At 43.9% G+C, this 25,807-nt stretch overlaps 1 protein-coding gene across 2 annotated transcripts in view; it reads left to right on the top strand.

The window, feature by feature from the left end:
* LOC117241607 (Krueppel-like factor 6) overlaps positions 1 to 25,807 on the top strand; it is a 284,714-nt gene that overhangs the window by 20,997 nt on the left and 237,910 nt on the right. The window contains exon 1 of one of the 2 annotated variants that reach the window (XM_033507475.1): positions 13,168 to 13,386. The exons of the other annotated variant lie outside the window; for it this stretch is intronic. Within the exon in view, the coding sequence (XP_033363366.1) occupies positions 13,381 to 13,386 (6 nt within the window). The 5' untranslated portion in view covers positions 13,168 to 13,380. Of the gene's footprint in view, positions 1 to 13,167; positions 13,387 to 25,807 lie in introns of those variants that run through there. 2 annotated transcript variants of the gene reach the window in all.

Raw genomic sequence — 25,807 nt, 5'->3', positions numbered from 1 at the left:
AGATCTGTATGTTGTTCTCTTTGATCCAAACCACGCATTTAGCGAAGACTCGAGACAGAGAGAAGGACCGAGAGAGAGGAACACAGTTTGTTCTATATTTAAGACACGGCACGTGTTGGTTATTGCACAACGAGTGCAACATTCGTTCTAACGTAGCTATAGGCCTCCGTCGCGGGTTCTGAAATACACACGGTGAACTGTTTACGGATCAATTTAATTAAACATTCGGAGACAGGTTTTCACTGGATTCCAGACATAGCCGATGAAATTCATGATACTGAGCTATGTACGCGCGTATTATCGAAGTAACAGATCGAGTTGATAACTGTTACACAGTGACGAGGATCGTTTGCATATTCATGGAATCCGTAATTAGAATTATTCGTTTAAACCTTTCGAGCGAGGCGATGATTAAACAAAAAAAAAAAAAAAAAAAAAAAGAAAAAAAAAAAGAAAAGGAGAAAGGAAGAAAAGAATGACGAGAAAATACGCGCGTACATGCTTTCTTGATTGAGCAAACATTCTTTTTTTTCAGATACCCGTACGCGTTACCTATACTCATCGCGATCGTTTAAAGCAAATGTAAATATGTTAGCAATAAATTATTCGCTCGTAGTGTAAAGATTTTATCGTTAGGTAACTTATAGCTTGATCTTGGTTTTCTTTATGCTGATGTGCGCGTCTAGACGGTGCGGCCAACAGAATGTAACGCGAGTTCAACGTAGGTAGATGTGCACCACCCTCTTTTGTTATCGATCGATAGTTACGAGTGGATACGATCATTATAAGAATGTCTTATTCAAACTATTTATACGGTGTCACTTACCTGTTACGGTCTCGCGATACTCGTGATATCGTGGTTAGTCATAAAGAATATTTCCTGTTTCGCGCGATATAAATTATCCGCGATGATCAATAGGCATCATTTAAATTCATCGATAGCGAATACGAGCGACTAGTTAAAGATACGCCAATTATAATCTTACAATTAGTTACAAGACTGGAAATGGGATTTTTTAAATAGCTGTGTCTCGTTGAACGGCACTATCTGTAAATTTCTACTATTTAGTTTAACGTTGCATTCCACTGTGACGAACGACATTACGTGTCTTGGAAGGTTTCCATATGCAACGAAGGAAACCATTTCAGACGCACATCGTGAGTATTGATCGCGCGGAGATACCTCACGAGTTTGTAAAATGAACCGTAAGTTGCGTTTCCAGCGTATGATAGACATTTTCCCTGCGCCCATGCGATCATAAAACATTCATGTAAAAAGGATAATAGCGGCGCCGTGCTCTATCGCGTCGAACTTTCGTTGAACGCGTGTATTCCGGTAAAAACTGACAAACAATCGGTCGTACAGACATCGTATCGATTGTCTTCAACGCGAACGACTTTTTCAATCGAACGGATCTTTTCGATCTAAGAAATCTTAAGGAGAACTGATAAATATGAACGCGATGCTGTCGTTGGTATCGTTTTATGGTTGAAGCGTCAGGGAATGCAGATGTTCCGGAGCATGTCGCGGACGTGTTGCCTCTGATTTATACTGCATTAATTTTCAAGTAACATTGCGGTTGCACGAAGCCATAACCCGCAGGGTTGTGTGCACGCGTATATACGCGCGCATGCATCTTGTTCCATGACTGTAGGATACCAACAACTCACGTGCTGGCTCACGGATGCTCGATTATCACTATCGGACGACTTCGATCGACTTTTCGATCGTGTTCCGTGTAAAGGGTGTGAACACGCATGGCTTGCCGATTCACGAGGATCCAATCTTGTTCCCGACGGTCTCATGCGTCCAAACGAACGCGTTTTATTCCAATTCGTTTACCATCTTCGATCGATGACAAAGGATTTATCGGTCCGTAGAAATAATTTGCTTTCGACTGGCAATAATCGATATCGCTTTCGTGAAAGCGCGCACGGAGAAATGTCGTAAATAATTGCGCGCGCGTTTTAACGGTCACGTGGCAAGCAAGAATTTTGCAACAAGGAATGCCCGCGATCGAGAGAAAAATAATTACCATCGTCGAAATTTACGGTCGTGTATCATTTTCGGTTTTGCAAAGGGGATAGGGTAAATACAATCTCGTATATCCTTTCAGCGAAAGGCGAATTCCGATGATATAAAAACAGGAACAATGAGTCGCGTGAATTTTATACGACAGAACGGCCGAGGAACGTCTTCTTTCTTTGGCGGCCTCGTACCAACGAGATGGCCATCTTTTAATTTACGAACCGTTAACGTCACGTGGCTCGGTACTAAAGTCGATGGAGTTGCACTCCCGTTTAGGCGGAAGATTTAAAGTCGGATGTAAATTTGGCCAACGTTAAAAAGGTGCCAAATTTTTTGAAACATCTCGTCGACCGTTTCGCTTTCACGACGATACAAGTGCATTTACCGTGAACGCACGTTCCAACGGTTTTGCACTCGGCATCGATTTGCCTTTGTTAACGATAAGCATTCGTGGTAGTTCTTTTCTCTAGATCGTTTGTCACACTTTTATCAACGTTATGCAACGCCGATCGTTTTCTTCTCGTTCGTTATTTAATTGGATCGACTTGAATTCGACGTTTCTACTTTGTGGCATTTATTCTTTTTTCGTATTGTTCCTCTGTTCAGTCTGCGATTTCCGTGCAAGCATATTTCTAATCGTAACTCACTTCGCCTTTTATAAAAAGGATTTCCTTTCGTAACTCCCTCTCGAGCGCTTTCTACGTTAAATTGAGTTAAGATTCGTGACGTCTTTACGATTCTGTCACTGGTACATCTGTAAATCGCTTTGTAAAGTATATTACTGCTACTGTCGGCGATAAATAATACATCCACGATGTACTTCGTCGTAAAATTTTGTGAATGACGCGTTCGAGGCCTCTACACCCGTCATCGTATTAAAACAGATATTCAAGTATCCTGACAAAATTAGATATATCGGTTCTAAATATCGTAAAAATCGCGTCTACGATTCGCTGTAATATATTATTTTACGGCAAATAATTTGTAGTCGTGAAAGTAATATATTTAAATCGAATAATTTTCATTGACGATTTATAAGGTCTGCGATGTTGTCGTTGCCAAGTTAATAGGGCCACTTCTCCTATAATATGGTCGTAAGGTCGGCGAACGTTGACCATAAATAAGGCGCCCACGAATATTTCCTCGTAAAACCGAACAAACACAAATTGCATCTATGATGTAACACGTGCTACCGATATGGTATACGATATTATTCGGATCTCTGTGTTCTTCGAGCTGGAGCGTGCAACTACGCAAAGCATATAGAATCACCAGATATGAAATGACTTGTGTTCCTGCCTGTCGCAATTTTCTTCCGCTTATCTGCATTATTTAGATTGTCGTGAGATAACAATGAGCACGTGCTTCATACTCCGTAGCGTTACCGTGCCACGATAATTTACATTCGAGGCGTATGTACATCGAAGTTTCCCCTATCCGTGTGATTGTCTCTGCTCTCTATCGTTTTTCTCCCGTTTGTCCCTTCCTGTTTCCCTCTTCGGTTTTCTTGCAGCCGTCACAACGATTTGCTGTAGCTTCATCATTTTCCACATGATATATCCAGATCGGGAGAGCAAATGGCAGGGCCACTTTGTCGTGTCTCGAACGATCGTGACAGCTAGGCTCGCGTTCGGCGAATATCTCGTCTTTTTGTCGGGATAGCCTTTGTACGGGAACAGCTATCGATCCTCTAAACGGCGTGTTCGCGATTGGATATGGTCGTTTGGACATTTATCGACATGGTCGGTCGACGGAAAGCGTCGTTTCATGAAAATGCGAGTCTAGTCATAAAGCGCGCCATGTAAGCGCGCCAGGTTCGTTCAGACAGAGGAGACCGATCGTCGATTCTCCTAGAATTCGATAAGTAGCTGTATCGACGTCAATTTACGCGGTTGACACCGATCGCACGGTCCAACCGTTCGTAAGAAACGATTTTATCGACTCTGTCGACATCCGTCACTGCCGACCGCGTGGACAAGGTTCATCGGTGGAACGGCGGAATTCATGTCTTTCTCCCGGGACGTATATGTCCAGAAACATTAAACGTTAACAGAAACATTGATTACACACGGCTCCTGTCTCATCGTACAGTACAAGGGGATCTCGCATCGCCCTGCGGAGGCTCGTGCCTTCCAGCGCGTATTTAAATTTTATCCACGGAACCATCGGAATCGTCAATTCGGCTAATTAACGTGTTAACTTATGGCCGCAATTATAACGCGCTATTCTTAGATCTTGGAATCTACGTGAATCTTGGAAATAACGTCTTTGCGTTTCAATTCAATAACGAGACGTGGCGTTTACAGTGTTGTTATTTATTCTCTAATTATCAACGTTCATACGGTGTTAAAGGGATTTTCATGGTAGAAGGAAACATATTTCGTTTCCTGATAAATTTCCCGGCTAGTTGGCAGGAAAGAAATGGAAAAGGCGGATCAGACGGCAACGCGATTCAGGGAATTTACTTCGTGCGCTTAAGTATGTATCTAATGGAGAAACAATAACCAGCGGGATGGTCGTAACAGGAAACATTAAAGTAGTCTGCTACGATTATGCGCTCTTCCGAGCCGCGTATCGTCTCTTACGTTCTTAATTCCTGCAGCTCTCTTTGTTCGGCGTGCGCTAATGACGGGTTTCGTGCATAGCCGCCGATCTATTTAGAGGGTAAATTAACTCGACTGAACTCTCGGCAGTGCTAATGAAAAGTGTTTCTGCTCGTTGGCTATGCTCGCGGTAAAACCACGCTGCCTCGTGCGCGACGCTTATTTCATTTTACGCGATCTCTTTGTTTTTCACGCGACAACACCAGCTGATCCTTATCGATATCTTGCGACTCAAAGACGTTGTCTGGTAAGTAAATTTGATTCTTTCAAACTGATAATCGAGAACGTTACTCGAGTAAGTTCGAGTAATTCGATCGTTCTACTCGTCAGTTTGTATTCTATCAAAGTTTCACGCCTTTAGCGTCGTTGCTTTAGGTTATCGTCTGTTGGCACAAGCCAAACGTGTCTATGGAATCGACTATGTGGGAGCTTGAGAAGTTGTTACAATCTAGAAAGATAAGCGTATCTCTGAACAGCGTTTTTGAAACATAAAATGCGCTGTCCACTTTGAAACCTTTCGAGTCTATCTAAAATTTATCAAACGATCCATTCGCTACACGATTTCTAAGTAACTTACATATGCAAATTACGCGTGTTATTCGCGAATAACACTTTATATTGTCACGCGCATAAAAATGGAGCTGGAACGCGAGGGAACGGCAAAGAACATTTCGTGCTGGAAGATCATTGAATTCCGCGATCTCTAGGGCCGTATGCATACGTATATGGATACATCGATAAATAAAAGCTAAAAAGTTCGCGAGGGTCTCGTGTCGCAGTGCATCAACGTGGTGGGTGAAACGAAAAAAGAAGGTAAAACCGGTTATACCGCCAAAACCGGAAAGATTTCTTCCGCACGTTGCCGCCCAAAACGGACAAATGGGGCGAGGTAGTTGAGCCACTGGTACACGAATAAAAGAAATACCGACGAAAATCAATGCTTTTGTCAAACGATATTAAGGAACAATCGGATCCCGAGAAAAAGTCTTATTTGATGCCGCAGGGCTGAAGAAGTTTCTCGCGACGGAGAAAGCGTATTGCTTTTAACTAATGTACATTTGAAAATATAAAAATGGGAACGAGAAGATTAAAAAACTCGAGACACGGTTTGTTTTATGGAAAGTAGTAAACGATTAACGTAGATATAAAGCGAGACGATACAATATCCGATTAGATTTACGAGTTTCTCGAATCAGTTAACATTTCATAACAACTGTTTAACAACCGTGAAAAATAAATATTGCATTCTTAAAAAATAACTCGACGATCGTAATACTTTATTGCTTCTAAGTTGTGCCGCGTGTGGCTAAAAGCTAAAGGTCACTAACGCCGTGTGTGACTTTTAACGATATTGCGTATCCGAATAAATCGATAACCATGCAATTAAAACGCTAATAACGTAATTTACGGCTTACAAGGTGACGTATGAATTATCGTTCGACTCGCGACATGAGTTATTACGTGAATAATTATCGAGTGCCGATGAAGAATTCTTCGTGATTGCTTTGGAGAAAGCTCTGGTATAAATTCTGTATCGATCGAACGAGCCTCCAATTTAAAGTTGGGCATTAATGTTTATTAATGATCAATCAAACCTCTTGCTACCGACAACCGCCCGTTGCAGCTTATTTCACGAAAGATCAGCTTAATTGTTGAAACTTAAATTACCCGGTTGCCCTGGGAACGTAAAAAACGTAATAAATTTTTACCGGAACCTGTTCTCGAAAATTTTCATACCACTTTGTGATCTTTTGAACGTAATAAAATTATATGTACCGCGCATCAGATATTTCATATTTCATCAGGAGGAAAAAAAAAATACAGAGTAACAGTATGTGTATTCTCAGTTTTCTGAAAGTACCACAGAGAGGCAATTTCAATTACCTCTTCGATGTTTAAAGTGTTGCCACGGAATCAGATGGTTGCATATAACGCTGCCTATATCCGACACGAGTGATAAATGTCCCAAAGACACGAACAAAGTGATAATATACTCGTACGCTTAACTCGTAAACAGGTGTATATCGAAACGATCGTTAATCGATGAAGGAAATTTACTATTGCGCAATCATATTCGTAAAGAAGAATTCAAATTCGGATTAAAAGAAGCGACGTTAACGATAGGGAATTATCAACGGGAAGTTCGACACGAGGGAAAATAATTCGCCGAGGAAACGAGGAGACACGAAAAGCGAAAGTACGGAATTATCGATAATACTTACAAGAAAGTTGTATCATTGGACGGTCATTAGCGAGCTTCCTACGCGTACGTTAGCCGTCATTAAGGTTTATTAGCACGGAATTAATGCCGGTTGCGATCGCGAATATATCCTCGATAGAACGGTAACTGCATTAAATGTGCTGTCTATATCGGAAGAATTAATCCGCGAGATCCATTGCTACGATTTATCGCTCCTTTGATGTTGCACTCGTTTCAAGAACGATTTATGCCACCAGTTCACCATTGGAAAAATAAGAAGGCAACGTTGGCGCGTTCACGTCGATTAATATTTGAACGCGTTCCTTCCCATACGTCGTAGATCTGTTTTCATCGGCAACTGTTACGATCGTATATCGCGATATAGTTCTCACGTCACGTCACTTTCAATTTTCCACTTTTCAGGAATTTTCAAGCTATCGTCGAGTTGGCGAAGAACGTACGGCGCTCGGTATCGCGTTTCAATAAAATGCTCGTTACGTAAAAGGAATCCTGAGTAAGAAGCATGCTTGTGCGATATGTCCGTCCATAATTATCGAAAAGCGAATTGCAAATGCAAGATATATCGCATTCCTTGCGTATCGTAGGGTAGCGGTTACACCTCTTGTTAAGAGTTCTCGCCTTATATCTCAGTTGGAAAATGATTTATTAAATTCTTGAGCGTAGAGATGTGTAGTCTTACTATCTGTTGGCCAGTTACGTGTCTGTTTATAATTAAAATCGCCACTCATCGTTTGCTCTTATAGCTGCTCAATCGAATAAACTATAAGCGTACGTTTCTGTAGATCGCGCTTTTGCATTATTTTATCTATCGATATGGGCATTGTTATTCGAGGGACATTGTTGTTACGAAAGAAGTTAAACTGCATAGGGTCGCGATAACGCAACATTAACGGCGCGATACGAAAGAAAAATTGAAATAATTTCAGGAAGAGTCGGAATAATTGATAATCCAATTCTTCGGAGAAATTTCGATCCCGTTCAGCGAGGTTACGTCCGTTGTAGTTACGGGATTTCACGATATCGTACGGTGAACCGGTCCACAGAACGTGATCGTCTCAGCATGAGGCCCTGGTGGGTGACTTCCTTGCGGCAACACTGAATAATTGCTGTTCCTTTTATGTCTCGCGCACTGCATCGTTGCGCGTCGTTACGGATCGCGAATTTTATTCTTGACTTTCGGTGGGTGTGAATACTCTTGTTACGGAATCGTCTCGTTTATTCGACACTTACGTGTCGCGTCTGCAATTGATGCAACGTCTCGGATACTAAATTCGAATCTGTCGCCCGATAAAGAAATTACCCTGACTTTGCGATGTACACACGGTCGTTTCCTTATTTGGCGCAAATTTCCTACATCGAGAGAAGTCCGAAGTTCCTGGACGTAATAGTAAAGATCAAAGATGCATCTGCCTGTTGAACCCTTTGAGAATAGAGAAGCCACGATTTTACGTATCATCGTTGTTTAAACTCAATTCCTGTAAAATGAGAACGTAATCCAAAGTGCATATGGGTGAATCGTATCTCGCGCTGGCATTTTACGAGCAACCGAACGATGCTCGCCACCAAAGTTACATGTGTTTTGTAATTCGAATGTCAGACATTATTTTACGTCCGTTTTATAGCTGACTACGCGATGTCCGTTGAGATCATATATTGCCGTTTCTATCTCTAGGGTTCCATCAAGCCGTTACGATTCGTTCGGACAACAAAATGGATTCAGTGGATTTGCGTTGTGTTCAGTGGTAAAGCGTTCTGTTAACTTCCTCTGCGAGTACGCACGGCACGCAACATAACCTTCGAGCAAATTAATATCCTTACGTTCTTCTCTTTCTTCCTTTAATTTCTTCGTACGACATCGGAGGCAACGCTTCCAAAAAATATTCGCAACTCTCGACTTAAGCTTCGTTTGAGGTGTTATCGAATTTCAAGTAGGAGTCGAATCGTTGGGACTTTTTTTTCGACCGCAGAACGTTCGAAAAAGGAAACTTTGCAGCGTTGATTTCTTCGAGTTTATCGTACGGAATGTTACACCTTCCTTTTATCATACCGGTAAAAAGTGTTTCTGCAAACCGTTGTTGCGTTGAACCGTGGAAGACGGTTTTTATTTCTAGCGTTTCGCCGTGTCACTTCCTAGCACGTTCAAACGCATCTGTGTAATTTCATCGGTACATTCCACGCGTGGTGCACGAGAGTCGCACGCGGTAAACTTGCCAACTTTCACGAATTCTCCACTCGGATAGAATCTAAAAAGAGTTACGGAAGACGATGGAAGGATCGTCGATAGAATCGGCTATCGATTTGTTTAGAGATCCCCACGAGTTAAGCTTCGCGGTGTCAGATTGTTTAGGTAACAGGTAGGTTGACACTTGGATAGAAGGTATGCGAGCATCCTCACGCGCCGCAGGTGTTCTCTCGTGAGTTTATGAAGTCACTTCGATAGCCAAGCACGCAGTAACCAAGCATGACAAATGGTTAGTGTACATTGACTTCGAGTTAGCTTTGCCCTAACGTACCGTTGACTTAGACGTCTTGGAAATGTCTGGCTCTATCCCCTGATTGCGAGCTCGACAACGCGCGCTTGTAATTTTCATCGGTTAATAACTCGTATACACGTTTCGTATCTGACGCGATGTTTGTGGAGACGAGGTCGCTGATTTTTGCGTCGGCTACACGTCACCGACAGGTGGAAAGGTATCGGTATTTTAACGATAACACAGAGGCTCGAGAACGAGTCAATGACTAATTGAGGTAGGAGTTACGAGACGAAGGAAGATTCAAGTTCGACGATTTTTACGAACGTTCGCAATTACAGGTTCAGCCGGTGTCTGTTGTTCTTGGTTTATTGTCTCCGCTGATATAGCATATCGTTCGAGTAACCGGTTCCTTGTTACGTGTAATTGGAAACTCGAGAACTACTTGCACATGCAGACCGAAATGATTAACAGATAGCAGAACGCTGACCCTGTGCAAGCGTAGAAATACGATAAGGACAGTTATCGGTTGTTGCTACTTGCATCGTGTCTGGGAATTCTTGCGAGCGCACGAATAGTTCATGCTCGAAGCCTCGAGTGATTTTCTGCGAAGTTTTTGTCCGTTCCATTGGTAACGCGGCATGTCCATCGTCGACGTTAATCTAAGCTCGAAACGTGTCGAAATACGATGCGATAACTTATTCCGTCCGACATTGCTTCGGTTTGAACGATTTACCGAAGCAATTTATCCAACGGCCTGCAATTATATTCGTTCCTTTATCATTTTCATTTCTGCCAACATTCCTGTCTTCGCATACTTGAAAATGAACAAATTGCCGGTGAAACATACCGTTTAAATCAAGTCGTACGTAGCTTACGTAGCTTATGCAGTACATTACAGATACCTTTGGCGATTAATCGGAATCACGATTCTAAGCAGCGTATTGAGATAATAAAATAAATAAGCGTTTAGAAAACAATGTCATTCGGCCGATAAATCCTACCGAATGTACCAGCTGGAGTTCTGCAGCAACGGTTGGTCACTTTCGTCGTATCGCTCATGGTTAATGGCACGATCGGAACAGGGTTGAAAGGTTCTTTATCGTTTATCGGTTTTATCAGTTACTGGTTACTTTCCTGGTTGCGTCATGTGGTTGGAGACCTTCGCGCTGGTCCATACGCGGACACCCACGTGGATTGGATAAAATTGCCCGAGTCGAGTGGCGTATCGCGCGTATTCTTCACGAGTCGGATTACTCTGCAGCCAAGTTAATTACGATAACGCGATGTGGCTGCGATGAATATTGGCGCGCAAAATCGAACAGATTTCAGTTGAAAGATCACGACCTCTTACGTAAGTCTTCTAGCGCCTATCTAGCAACGAACACGCGAGATTCGACCCGGCCGCCAGGCTTATTAACCAACGGGAAAATTGGCAATTCCGCTTCGATACAGGTGGATAGTAATCTCCCAAGACGTTCGACTAACGTTATGTAAGTTTTTATTAGAAGCGATTGATTTTATTTGACGCGGTACGCCGCACCGGGTCCTCTTTAGCGGCCTCGTGTTTATATCGAGTTTGATTTTTATATTAGATTCCAAGCTGGATGAACGTACGGTTAGACTGACGCGATCGAATCGGCAGATGACGGCCGAGAACAGACGTTACAAGTTTTTGCCGGCATTATATGCATCGGGGCATGTGCCGCGGCACGCACAACCTTTTTGCAGTTTCATAATATCGTTTTTGCCCATTCCCCTTTCTTTTTACATCGTCTTCGTGAAGTTGTTTACGTCTCGATCGAATTTCTATCGATGAGCGTTCCGGCGAGCCGACCACTTACAAGTTTCTAAATCACCCTTTCTTCCACCGTGCCAGATTCGCATTACGTATTACGATGTCTATTTGCTTGTTCAAGATCTTATTTAAAGCGGTTCTTCGTAGAAAACCTTGGATACTACGTGTACGAAACTTTGCGCGTCCGGTAAAGTCTTGGACGGATTTGCGAGCGAGAATAAATTATTCCACCCACGTTTCCCGAGGATGCGTTCTACTTTATCGAGACTCGCTCGAAATCCACTTCCGAGGACACGAATTTCATTTTTCATTCCTCTTCTTCTTATATACGTTCATTCTTAGAAATGTTTGTCTCCATCAAACAGTGGCAATAAAATATATACCTATTATGCAAGCCAGGTCTCTATTTCCGTTCGGCGTGTCTTCTCCGCGTATCTTGACCGAATTCTTTCAAAGACGAAACTTGACAAATGGGAACGTCAATGGGTACCGCCGACGAGGAATCAATTTTTATTATCGTCGCGTACAACTGTCGAACAATTTCGTCTGGCTAGAATATCTATTACAATTGGACGACGATAGAGTAGATTGTGGCAGTAGGGAGTGTGCACGGTCTGGCGGACCGAGATATAGGTGGGCGTTCTGCCGGATATGGTTCGCCGGAAGTAGGGGGACCCTTGCCACCGACACGCTCCATGCTTCTCGACTACGGCAGGAACGTCATCTACGGTGTGATTCGTTGCTATATCAAATCGTTTTATGCTCATTCCGATACCTTTTGCTTTTACGAGTAAAAATTCGTCGATCGAGTAAAAAGTTGGCTCTCGTTCGGATAGTTGCGAATCTGCGAACTAGAATTACACGTACGCGTCGATTATTATCGGACAACGACGCTGAACGCTTCGACACGGTTTTCTTAATGGTTTCCCGGGCACTCCCGCGTTAACTCGCGAAACGAGAACGATAGGTTAGACGCGACCTGTTTGGAGGCGACTGTCGCCGCGTAAAAAGATAATTGTGATCGGCAAGAAAATTACAGATTAGTTACAACCGAGTTAACATGATAAATTTGTCACGCATGATTAATCATAAGCTACAAGCGGCGAACAATTGTCGGAGCACCGTATCTCGAGTCGCAGATAAGAAAGATGCAACGGATGAAAATTGCGAAAGAGATTCGTTAACGGGTGACCTTGCGGAAATTAATTAGAAAGCGTTCCGATTGAAAGCATTTAATCCGTCGTTTTCACTTTCATATTGAAAAACACGTTCTTCCTATTTTCACGATATTATTATTATTATTCGTTAGACAGTCTACTATCGAAGGTTATTATCAGGCGTCTATCTTCTCGCGCGTTGTTCGTTGAAATAGTCCAACGTTCCATAGCGTCGACAACTTGGCATTTTGCCCCGAGTACAAAAAAAGATGCTCTTGTCATCTTATCAGTAATCGTTTCTAAATCTACACAAGTCGCGAAGCATCCGAGTGAAAAACGATACGAACGTTCGGTGTCAAAGCAACTTATCTAGAATACAGTTGCTCATCTGTTAGGCGTTTATTCTAATTAAAGGTGGAACGGCAAATTTTGCTCATAGGGTCAGCCTTATCGACGCAAAATCGGAACGTGAAAGGCAAACGCTAAAATATTTGAAATGCTGAAAAAGGCGTGAGATTTCAAAGTCCTCAGCGTTCGAGAAAAATTCGTAGCATCGTGGTAACTCTGTCCCATTGATTGACTCTAAAAATAAACTCGTAGGAAGCATCAGTCGCGCGTCACGCGTAACGTACTCGTATTCTCCCGTATGCGTAATAGGTGGCTAGCCATCGCGTCTCATTTTGGCCAGGTTTTCGGCGGCTCGTGAAGAAACCTTCTCGTTAGATACGTTTGGTCGCGTAAAAGTTTGGCTCGTCGATGTGCGCCGCTCGCTCAGCTGTTTGCGTACGCATGTGCGTTCACGTACATGGCTCGTGTAACTCTCACATCTCGGTACATACGGACGATTGCAGCGCGTACAACAAACTGCGCAGTGTGCAGCGACTGCAGGCACGCCCTACTCCTGTGTCGCACGATACGTCGCGTGGTTCGCCTACATACCGGGTGTCGTTCGTTCCTTGGAAAGTCTTTTGTATCTTTTTTTTTTTTTTTGTTATCTGTCGTTCGTCGTCCTCGTGGATTGCTCGATAATGGTTCGTTCACCTGTTGCGGGAAACGCGCCTCCTCTGGATTCGTAGAAGCAATTAGTCGGACCAGATTACGATGGTGGTAAGGAGTAAAAATCGATTAAAACGTAAACTTGGTCTGCCGCCGTATTGCCGCGATTTCTCGTCAAACGTATTTCTTTCTACTCTTACATCTGCAGTTTGTTCCTCCGAGTTTCTCATCGTCTCGCAATTTGTTCCACTTTATCGGTATTGAATCGCGTATACGATTAAAAAATTTTATTCGCGAAATATATCGCGCGTCATAGCGGGAAACGGTCGAATGTTCGAACTAGTACGTACGATATCGCGCGGCGGCAGCGGTTCGTATGTGGAACGAGCGTATCAGGTATATGTACCTACATATATGTGTAGAAGGCGGTATCGCCTTAAGGTTAACGCAATCGCTGATAGGTAGCCGACGTGGTGTTGCCGTGCCGGGAGACCTTAACGTCTTACACGAACTCTCGGCACCCGGTGTACATCGCGGCGGCGGCGACGGCCGCGGTGTTATGCAACTCGCTTGTTAGTTACTTACTTATGCACTGTTAAGCATCGCCGTAGCTTCTTTAAGCGGCCTAACGCCGACACTGACGTTAGCGTGCACGTCTGTGTACCTTAATACGCGCCTATCCGCGTGTATCTGCATCTGGTAGCCTTCACCTCGTTTCAGCGGACATTTCCGCAGCTGCACCCGACCAAAGGTTTCAACTCGTTTAAACATCGGCTAAGCCTTTATCAACACCGTAGGCCCAGACAATGTATCGTTCTCACCTTCCTTTTCTTCCAATACGCAAAGTAATACCTAGGTTCGCGTAATCCGATTACCTTTACACGAGGAGATAAAAAAAATTCGTTGAAAAACTACGCACGCTTCTCCTAATCTTCGGTTTGATCATCGAAAGATCGTTGGAAACTTTCAGGTGTTGCCCGATATAGTATACGCGGAGAGCATACAACACGGTACGAGTTTCGTCTGGTAAGGCGTTCGAGGCAATTTTCCTTTCAATTCGAAAAAGATTTATGCACCAGTTGGCCAGAAGCGAAATTTCTTGGGACACGATCATTGTGGCTTTTGCGGTTTCCAATTGAGGAGTCAAGTAGTAAAGTGTTTTATATAGGGAGTTATTTCAACGTAAGCAGATACAACAGATTGCTCGGAATTATGGCTCGAGGGAGGTGCGGAGAAATTATTAATTATAACACAATAGCCCTCAACATTTTATATATTATAGATCTCTGTGCTTCTTAATCGATAGCGATTACGGGCTATACCGTAACCACTGTAATCAACCCGCGTATGATGTTGCAACCTCGTGTTTTCCCAGAAAATTACACGCGAAATTCCCTATAAGTATCGAACTTGCAGCAACGAAAAATGTACGTTTGCTCGTACACACTGAAAACACGCTGGAATGCGTGGAATATATTTCTTGATCGCGTGTCCTCGTGGCTTCTTGTCCACGATTATTAGCGGCCCTCTGATGACAGTAATCTCGGATTCCACTCTTGCCATTTCCTCGTATGCGAAATTAATCGAGATTACCAAATTTTACGAGAAGAAAACATGTAAGTGAAAAAAAAATGTGACGTCCACTTCGGAACATCGAAAAGGACGCGACGTGGAAAGTCTCGTGCACCGTCGTCTCCTCCCAATTCCTTTCCGATCGACCACAATTACCAGCGGTCGCATAATTATGGCAATTACGGGTCGCGGAGTTATGGACTGTCGGAATAAATGCAAGCCAGTGCTATTAAAGCGTTACGGTTCTCTGTATATTCGATCTCCGTTGCAGACTCGACCGTCTTGAGATACGGTAGCTGCGTGTCGGCTTAGATGAGCTCTTTGTTTCTCGCAAATCACAATAACGATCGTATCGAATCATTCTCCACGCTCCACGATACGTATCTCTATTTACCCATACGTTCGAAAATTGTTCGACCATTAGCTACGTATCGTCGCCCTGCTTCTTAACTGTCCTAATTTCGTTTTTCAAAAAAAAAAAAAAAAAAAAAGAATTAACCGGTGCACATACGTTTGATCGGTACGAAGGATTACGAATTCACGATAATACGATGGAAGCTTTACTTACAATCGGAAAACAGCGATTATCTAGTTTTCTAAGTCCCAAATTCGCGCGATAATATTAAACTTCATTAATTATTAAACTCAGTCAGTCTTCGTTTAGAAACCAGCGGAGATAGAACGGTTAAGAACCAGAGCGACGATATATTATAGACTTTCGAATATATTTATAATCGGTATGTTCGCTGAATAAATCGCGATTACGGAAGGGCTACTAAAATTCGTCGTAATTCCGATACCGCGAAGCTGCGAAAAAAGAGGCACGAATAAGGAAAAAGTACTTTACTATAAGCTTTCTGTTAAAACAGGGACGAGTGGTCGGGCGAATTGTTTACGATTGGATGTTAACGGGGGCGATAAACGTTAGCGTCGAATCGTTTACCGAACCACGAGATTCCGGAACAAATTACTTCGTAACGCGCTCGACGAGTCCATAAATACGTCGCCGGTGCGTTTTTCTGCCGGTACGATTTTCTGTCGTTCGTGGAAAGCAATAGGCTCGCGTTAATCCGGGACAATTTGTCGGAGACTGGTTTCGATTCTGGTATTTATCAGCCGCCGTTGGCGTTCGTCTCCTCTCCGCGGTTTGCTATTTTCTGCGCTGCTTTTCAGCCGCTTTGGCTCGCTGTGTGCATCGTCTGTGTGCCTCGGTTACAACACACGCGTTTGTTCCGCGACAGAGAGACCAAGTTGAAGGTGAATGGCGGGCGTGGCGGACAGTCCAGGTAGGATGAGTGCATCCTGCTTGAACGACGCCTTGATCGTCGTCTTCCTCTCCTCCGTTCGAGAGACCATTTCGTACGTCGAAGGACGGAAGGCGTTCGTTCGAGAAATCTGATGCTGTCTGCCAGCTTGAAACACGGCGAAATAATTATTTCCTTCGGATGAACTATCGAACAAACTTCTCTCGTTATAAACGTATAAATTGTTAAAATTTGTACGAAAGCTCATTTTTTCGATACATATTTTCAAGCACTTCTTTGTATTTTTAAATTTTATTATTATTTGATAAATATGTATGTATTTCTAATCTTTCTAGTATATATTTGAATCGTTTTATTAATCTCTCTTTCCGCACAAAAATTGTACTTACATACGTTTAGATGATTTTCATTGTAATCAGCGTCTCTTCGTTCCACCTAGCTTCTTCGCTAGCTGACTCATCTGCTTTTAACTCAGCTCCGTCCCTCCTGATTCAATTATGCCGAATCATTTCTATTTCTGAAATCAAGAAATCAAGGGTCAACGTACCCGCTATACTGCCCTCCACGTGTCGTTAAACGGGCCTACCCTTTGACCCGAGTCTGAAACTCTTGAAATCTCGGGTCTGTGTGATTCTCAGGGTCCGTTGCAGTCCATGGGATAGTCGGTTCGTTCTCTGCTGTCCAGGCTGCACTCTCGATCGTGTACCTCGCATTTATCTCGGTCTGGTTGCTCTCTTTTTTCCACCATCACCGGCATCACCGAGGTTCGAGCTCCATTTTTCAGTCCTGGCTCTTTGTAATGCTGCTCTAAGTGGGAGAGAGCAGCGTGTACGGACGTTAACGAACCAGTTGGCTCTCCTGAAAGGCTGACGGTGTATCGATGGGAGCGGCAAAGCCACTGGTACGTTTGTCCGGCGGAAAAACTGCCCGTGAGAGGTACTAATTTAATAATCTTCATTAACCTGCATCGGACTGGCAGAGGTGGAGGTGAAGGTTGGAGCAAAAGGAAGAAGAGGAAGGAGGTGGAGGAGGATACGACCGTGGAAGGTTGTTGGTAGAGCAGAGTCAAGTACACGCGTTTCTGATGGGCCGTCTACCGAGCAGAATCGAGAGAAACGGGCAACAAGGGAACTCGAGAGAAAGAGAGGGGTAGAACAGACTGTTTGCTCATTAGACCGGATAATTGCAGGTGGGTCCGAGCTCACCTTGCCTCGCCTCGCCTCGCCACGCCGCGAATCACCTCGACCTCACCTTCCCTCCTACCTCTTCCCATTCTCTCCACCTTTCGTTCAGTTACCGCTCTTGGTGTTCCGTTCTTTTCGAGCAACTCTGACGTTTCTCTCGATCTTTTTCTCCCCTGTTAATCTTCTTCCCTGATCGTTGAAAGGGATTAGCATCGGTCGAACGAGACGATGAGCGAAGTTAAGGAGCGTTTCGCGAAAGTTCGCGTCGATTTGTCCTCGATTCAACGAGATCGCGCGAGCATCCGAACGAGGTTGATCTTACGTTGTTTATTAAAGTTGCGTGTTACACCGCGACGTAAACCAACGTAATTTCAGATAAATTCGAGGAGCATCGATAATGGAAACGTCGCTGCGACGATGTCAACGACCAACCAGGTCGTCGAGGCTAATAAGCGATATGGTGTACGGGTGAAAAGTTAATTAATTCTAATAAGTTCTCAATAATATATGGGCGAACTTCACGGAACTTCCTCGTACGGACATTCATTGCCCCTCGTAAAAGTCTCTCGTACTCTCTGGCTCTTATACACCGCGGTTGCGATAGAGAGAATGTAACAGGAATGTAATACTACGGTGTATAACGTACGAGTTACCGGTGAGCGTTCGAGTTTCCTTTAATACAGCCTTTTTCATTTGCGACCTTCATGAAATTATTATTAACCGCGATGAGCTGCATGCGTACGAATATTAATTTCAAGGTTTCGCTTATAGATTTGCAAATTTCAAATATCATCATACATTTTAATGTTCTTGTCAAACGTTTCCGTAGTTTTAAACGATCGTCTGTTATTCGACGCTTTCGCGAAGCGAACGTTCGTTACACCCGGTTGATACGATATTTTTCAATTTTTGCGTATCATACGAAAAGATATAATTTATTCGACTTTCACCTCAAGCTTTGTTAATCCAACCTACATTTTTTAATACGGAGTATCGCGTAAAGTATTTTTTATTAAGATTTCACCGTGGTATATAGGCCAGGAAAAAGGGAGATCGATTCTTCGCGTGCCAAACGGTTGTAACTCAGCTTAAGAATAGCAGATTATTATGGACGCGATGTAAAACAGTGCTTCTATCTATCTTTATGTACTGTATCTTCATATATGCAATCGTAACTTCTCGAAAGCCAAGCATCTGTTCGTATAAGCATATTTTACTGCGTTTCCACGTGAAATGCTCGTAGCTACGTAATAATTACGCTTATCGCCGGAGTGCGACTGTTCTTGATTAGGTAACCGTGACACTTGTCAACGTAACATTAACATTTAACCTTCCTTATCAGCCTTGAACAGAGAATTCAGCATTGTTTCCAATATATCGGTTACTCAGTCGTCTGTAAAGTATATACTTTGTGCGAATGACAAAAACGATTTACAACCAATTGTTACGTAGCGACGAATTTTCGAAAGCTCCAAAAATAAAAATTTAATCGGCAAAAAACTTAATTCAAACGATGTGCTATTTTTTGTATATCGAGTAGCTCTGTTTCGTTGTTTATTCGACTGTCTAAAATGTTTCTTCGAAGATAAAATTTTGGTTACGTCACGCTCGAAATACATCGCGTAATAGAGAACCGAGATGAAAGCAAATCCGTCATATTCTGCGCCAATGCGACAGCGTAACACGTAGAGACGCACGAGGGCGCGGCAATGGCTACGACTGTTGGATCTGCCCAACCCAGTAGATGCCGGGACATTTAAATCGAGAGACAAGACGTTTACGGCTCTCCCGTGGAGGTGGAGCATGGGAAAGTCCATCAGTCCGTTTATCGTCCAACTTTTCCTTTTCCGTGTTCCGTGTTCTCTTCGCCGCGCCACCGCGCATGGAAAGCCGTTTACAACGTTTCTGTCTGGATAGGCATAACCTTGACATTAGACCTAAAGTATCGCCGCGTCAGCGATTGGATCGTCGACAAGGATCGTTGTATGCAGAACGCATCGTACGAGATGCATTGCATCTATAAACTACGATCATTTGTTTCTTCCTACGTAATCTCGTTAAATTTATTCCTCTAAATTTTAACGTTAAAAGCTACCGGCTTTTACTTCGTATTGAAAGTTTTTATACCGCGTTATTCTCGTCCAAGGAACTCTGGCTGGAATGGAAATTAACCCGATTAACAGCTGGAACGTTTCTAACGAAGACACAAGTAAAGAAGTATGAAGTTACAACGGAGTCGTTTAGCGATACGTAATATAGAAATAATAAATTATGCTTGCTTCCCTCTTTCTGTTTCTACTCGCCGATATTTTAGACAAAACCGAGCGTACGTTTTCCGTTTTAAAGCGTCTTTAACCCCCAGGCTCGTAAAAGATAGTCATATCCTATGTTATATTCGGGGATTAACAACGAAGCACGTTGAGCATCTTGGACCGAATCACGAGCGTACAATCGGCTCGCCGCGCCGCGGCCGAGGGGAACAACCGTTTCGCATAATGCGCCGGCTCGATGTAAATGGACGCGTGTCCGCGTATATAACCTGGTTCCTTTTTTTCTCCTCTACGTAATCTATGAACGTACACATTTTCCAGCCACTAACTCCTCCCCCCTCCCGGCAAATGAAATCCGGAAGCGATGGAGAATTAATGCGGGGATCACGGGGATACGAAATCGCGGTGCTTTCGAGACACGGACTGTGTCAGTCGGCTGGAAGTATTAGCATGAGAGATTAATTTATCAGTGGTTGCCGAGAATGTGGGCATAAACAAACGTTCGTACGAAGTTTCGAAATAAGCCTCGTGCTCCGATTGCGCCGGGCGTGCAAGTAACACGCGTATGCATACTGTACCGATTGAATTGTATAACGCGCTGCCATGTGCGTGAACGCTTTTATATTAACTAGATGTCGATAGAGTCACGCTTGAATTCCAGTCGCTCTGTAGACTTGAATACGTTGAAAGCGGAAGGAAAAAAATCTGCCGTTACCGTTGCCTACTCACCGGATGCTTTTTTCATACGAAATCTTTTAAAAATCTCTAGATCGCAGAATTTTCGTGTCCACCTTAATAATTATCGCTATGATATGCTTCCGTGTCTGTGTTTTCGTTCGGGTTTGAAGTAATAGGATTTTCGAGGGAAGAAATTTAATAATAAACATTAGGATGTATTCTTTATTGAAATGATCAATTCGTGGAGATTGAAACTTGGACGTTCTGCAAATCATTGATCGTGTATCGTTAGTAATTCTTCAGGGCCACTGGACTAAGCAGATTCGTAAGTCATTGCGAGAAAGGAACGATCGAACTAGAGAAGCGGTATAATCGACAAAGTAGCAAAGCGTCAATTAGTCGCGTGATAATTACTTGCAGTCTCTCGCCTATGTGCAAACCGCAATAAAGTAGCTTTTACAGTGTAGAGCATTGTAGAACGGGCTTTGTTCCTTCGATGGCGTTGTTGTAAATGCTGCTAATTTTATTGCGCTACGAATACACGGTCGATACGAGCACGTCGTCCATCGTTGACCGCTACTCGATCGAGGATTGATCGATTGGAAGGTCTCGCGGCAGGTTTTATCTCTTTTTCCTTTAATCCGTCGCAACGTACGTTGGCGAACGGTGAAAAAAAAACGCGCATTGTTCGATTTGAATAACGACTGCTGTCAAGTTCGAGTCCGTTGGACGACCGATTGGTATCGTATCGTGTTTCTTGTCGTATCCAGGGAAATCGTTCTACTATTAGCTGCCATTTTCCTCTCGATTCCCTTGAGAACGACTTTGTCCGCGAGTGGTTCACGCTACGCTATCGATCGTGGCGCACCGATAAATGGAGCAGTTTGTTGACTCGTTATTAATCGTTACAATACATATTTAATCATCGAATCAACAAATTCGATCGATTGTGATTCTCCTTCTTATAGCTCTTACTATATCAATCGTTAGCGATCGTCGAACGATTCCTCCGAGGCGATCGATTTTAAAGTTAAAACACGGAACTGACTGTTTCCAATCCATCGATGATTCGGATCGTAGTCGAGATAAATCCAGTCGCGATTTGACTGGCGTTCGAATAGTTGTCCGATACGTAAGCGTGCAGTGCTGCACGGCAACCGCACCCATGCGACAGCCTTAACGCGACCAGCGTACGCGCATAATACAAATATCGTCCGACATAATGGCGCATAATATGCATAAGATCGGCTCTCACTGTACGGTGCAACGGTGTTACAGTTAAGTTCGACGTCATATTCATAATTAATCGGACACGTGGAGCTGCAGCTCGCGCAGCGTTTACCGCGTGTGTGGTTAACGAACGATCGTTGGTGAAACGTAGCAAAAGTCAATGTAATTTTCGAACGGCCGAGCAACACGATGGTGCACCGCGAGCGTAATGACCAATAACGATCAATTTGCATGGATATATGTAAGAGGTAGCAGGACCAGCAGTAGCTCGCCGCGACAAACGAGAACAGAAGCGCAAAGGAGGGACGAGGAATATCGATGAACACACTGGTGATTCACGCCGCGTTATTGGCATCGACATTTCTTTTCGCCGTTTCTGACGAGCTTCTCGTGTTAATTTTTCGTACGGTTGACCCACATACGTTGGCCGACGTACGCGTCGAATGGACGTTCCGGCACCTTGAAACGGCACTCGAGGAACCATCTTGGCCCGACCTTGAAACGTTTGCAGGCTTAAAACGCCTTTAAAACCGGTATCTAAACTTACGGATACATCATCCGTGTCGTTCATGCACGGTTGTATTCGTACACCCAAATTGGTACGTTAGTACCACCATCAGATGTTTCCTAAATACGTGTGTAGTATAGCTTCGTGCGTTTACGTTCGACATAATTTACTCTGTAACTTTGAAATATCTGTCGTTAATTTTCGTAGCGTTTTATAAATCATATAGCTCGAGATTGAGATACTTTTATTCGCACTCTTTCGTTGCAATCGGCTGACACTTTAAGCGACCGCGCCTTAAAATTTAATAATAAGAATCAGTTTGAAGTTGGTTCTCGGAAACGCGATCGCTTAGTGTGTGCTTACGTTTAACACCTACGCGGATACTTTTCTCGTGGCGAGCCGTCTTCGTTAATGCCTTGCCAGTGCCGGCCGGTTGGGTCCACGCTTTACGGTACTCTCGCGCGTATTAATTGTACAAATATGTGACCGGTGCGTCTGGCTCGTATAAGCCCATGAAGTCGTGACAGCTCGTTGGACAGTTCGCCGGCTGTGCGGAGCTTTTTATCTTCCACCTCCCACAGCATTAAAATTATAAGCGTGAGATAATTAGTACCAGACTCGTTGACGTTCATTCCTCCGCTACGTGCTGCAAAACTGAACATTCCCGCGTTCGATTATCCACCGCGATTATCGTCGATGAGCAAGGCGAAAGTAATATCACCGTAGGAATTCCAATAATTCGATGCATTTCAATTTCGTGGAATTTCGACCCGTGGACTCGCGCACGGTCGTGGACGAGGCGCGTAAGGCGAAATCTGGAAGAATCAACCGACCACGGAGATCCTATTCGTCGTGTAAGCGACAAAAGGCCCGCGTGTGCAGCGCATGCCTCGCATTTATTTCCCCTTTTATCGTTTAATCGGAAGGAGGCGTTTCAGTCCGCTCCTTAAATCTTTAACGGCATTGCGTTCCCCGTACACATACGTGACACGCTCGAGCCACTTCGAAAGAATATATATGCACCGCCTTCGTCGTATCGCGTTAATATCACCGGGACAACGTGTCGTGTATCGCCGGTACGTGTGTATACGTGGCTCTGTCCCAGAGTATCCGAGGAGGACAGAACTCGGAGACGCCCGCTACCGTAACGCTCCTACAGATTTATCGAGTCGCACTTTTATGCTCTCGTTGTGTGCTACTGCCGCGGAATGCTTGTCCCCCCTGACGTCTGTATGAAACGCGCTGTATCTATTCGCCAGTTTTACAGCAGCGAATAAAAATGTCCTACGCGTACCACGGCGACGCTTTAATGACTTTGATTTCGATCGGGGACGCCCGGGTTTAAAAGTACATCCAGACGGAGACAAGAGCGATAAAGTTTGCAATTTGAACGCGTTTCCTTGCGTTTTAAGGTCGGAATGATTGGTGGGAACGAGGATAAAGCGTGGGAGGAGACTTCTGGTTGGCACTAATATCTTGCAACTTATTGCCGTATAACGTAACGGTACAGCAATGTTCAGTTGTTGGTACTGTTTCGTAATACCAGCATTTAACATCGAACGTTCGTTGTCTCGTTCGTTAACTTATTAATTCGTATCAGTTGCAGCTGTTGTACTATTCGTAAATATACGTTCGAATTGTAGGGATCATCGGCGATGATTTAATTAACCGCGTCGAAAGGAAGCTGACGGTGGTGCAAATTCGCACGAGATCGATCAACGCGCGATGCTTGCCGACTGACTTTAAAGAAGAAAAAAGCTGTCGAGTATTTTGCGCGTCGTGTAAATCTCAAGCTTCGGTGATTGCTTTTTCTTCTTTAACTGAACGCAGTTTGGTCCGGACTTCGTCAAACAGCTCGAGGCTCGTTCGTCGTAACTGTACAGCACGCGATATTCGTTATTCCTGAGAGTACTTGTTAAATTAAAAATACGACGTCGTGAAATGATTTTAGTATAATCTCTTACGTAATCGCGCTGCAAAGATAGCCCATCCCGTTTGTGTGTCATAAAATGTATTATTTACAAAACTAACCTTCCCTCGCTGAACTTTATACTCGCTAAGTGTTAGCCTCCTTTTACCACCTTTTGAAACAACGTTCTTGAAAATAACGTATTACCGGCCACAATACGTTTACAAGAAAGGAGCATGAATCATCAAATTATTATCTTTCCGTTTCTTTCGCGTACGAGATCGCGTACGTTAAATCAAAGTCCGTAAGTCAAAGTTGGGTCCCCGTGTGGAATGGCGCAGGCAGTGGCGGCGGGTCTCGTTACATGTGTCTCACATTCGTGAGCGTTCCCTGTCAGAATGACGGGCCAAGGCTACGCTACGCCGTGATTACTCCTAAATGCGAAGGATTATTGGTAATTATTATGATCGAGTGGCGTAACATAATACGTCAGGGACGTAGTCTCGCGTTAGATCGTTAGTTTGCGTCGATTGCTCTGACGAGAAGGATGGGTGGTGCGGTCGAACGTCAGTCCAATACGATCGTTAATGTTTTCCAGGAATTTTATCGGGCGATAAATAAGTATCGAAGGAAAGTGACGAAACAACGATCGTACTCGATTACCTCGGTGGATAAGGTTCGATCCACCGGCCGATCGTGTTTCGTCTCTTTCTGTTGATCGAACAGATTATCGGAGTGCTCGCGATTACGATCTGCGCCCTGTTCTTATTCGGAGGTTTAAAGGAGCGTGCGGTGCAATTAACGACGTCCCGGGCTTGTTGATCGAAATTTTATGGTCACGATCGGTGTAATTGATATAAACCCCACGAGTTCTGTCGTACACACGGTCGTTACGTGTCCATGGACGAGTCTGGAGAAGACCTTCGGGAGGAGGAGGCAAACGAAGAGAGAGAACGAAGAGAGGGCGAGAGAGAAAAGAGAAATGAAAAAAAGAGGACCACAGAACGCTTTTTATCGCACTGAACGTCAGGTCGATTAATTTTTGTAATCTTACGCTTTGAAATCTGGGTGCAGCCTTGATTTATTCCCGTCGAGATGATACTTTTGCAAACGAGCTCGTGTGCATCTTCTCGCATCTGCTCCCTTCTCCCCCTCGTTTCCTCCCCTTGTGTCTCTATCTCTTTCGATCCTCCCCCTTCTGTTTCTCGTATGTACGCATACCGTATACTCTTGTTACCTCCGAACTTCTCGTCCCCTCTCACCAGCGGACCCGTGTCCACTTCCCTTGCTCTTCGACCCGTGCATAAATATAAATCGTACATAATTGATTCAAAGGCCAATGTGGGCGAATCTTTCTGCGATCAGTGGAAAGTCGTTACTCATGCTGAGCCACGGGCTGAAGCCGCCAGCCGCCGATTGCTCGACCGGCCAATGAAAGCATAAATACGCGTCCATTTGCGGCCCGTTGTAGATACGTCCCGGTAAACGGTTTATAAATGTATCGCCTATCGGTTTTAGAAATCGTTTGTGAATCTGTCGACGAGTAATTTGTATATCGATCGTGGCTTACGCGTACGATCTATCGCACGTCTTCGATCTTTAGAGCCGGTTTTCGATAAAATCGATATCTCGTGCCGGCAAACTTTCCCTTCTCGGAAACGATGATTCGCATCGTACTATGAATCTGTCGGCGTTCAACGGATCCGTGAAATCGTTCCATCATATATCCCGTTTCGCATCTTTTTATCTCCCGGTGACACGTATCAATTTGTGAATTTATATGGAAACAATTAACGTTTATTTAAGACGGTCGTTACGCGTTAAGAAATACGCGTTAAAGGGGCGGTCGGTTTGACAGATACACGATATAAATATAATTGCACGTGTTGGACGCGTTACTTCTGCCTTTTATTTCT

This window comes from Bombus vosnesenskii, unplaced genomic scaffold (genome assembly GCF_011952255.1).
Source record: "Bombus vosnesenskii isolate JDL3184/JDL3185 unplaced genomic scaffold, Bvos_JDL3184-5_v1.1 scf7180000016261, whole genome shotgun sequence".
Lineage (NCBI taxonomy): Eukaryota > Metazoa > Arthropoda > Insecta > Hymenoptera > Apidae > Bombus > Bombus vosnesenskii.
Note: the sequence above shows the minus strand (reverse complement) of the source record. Positions and strands in the feature narration are given on the sequence as shown.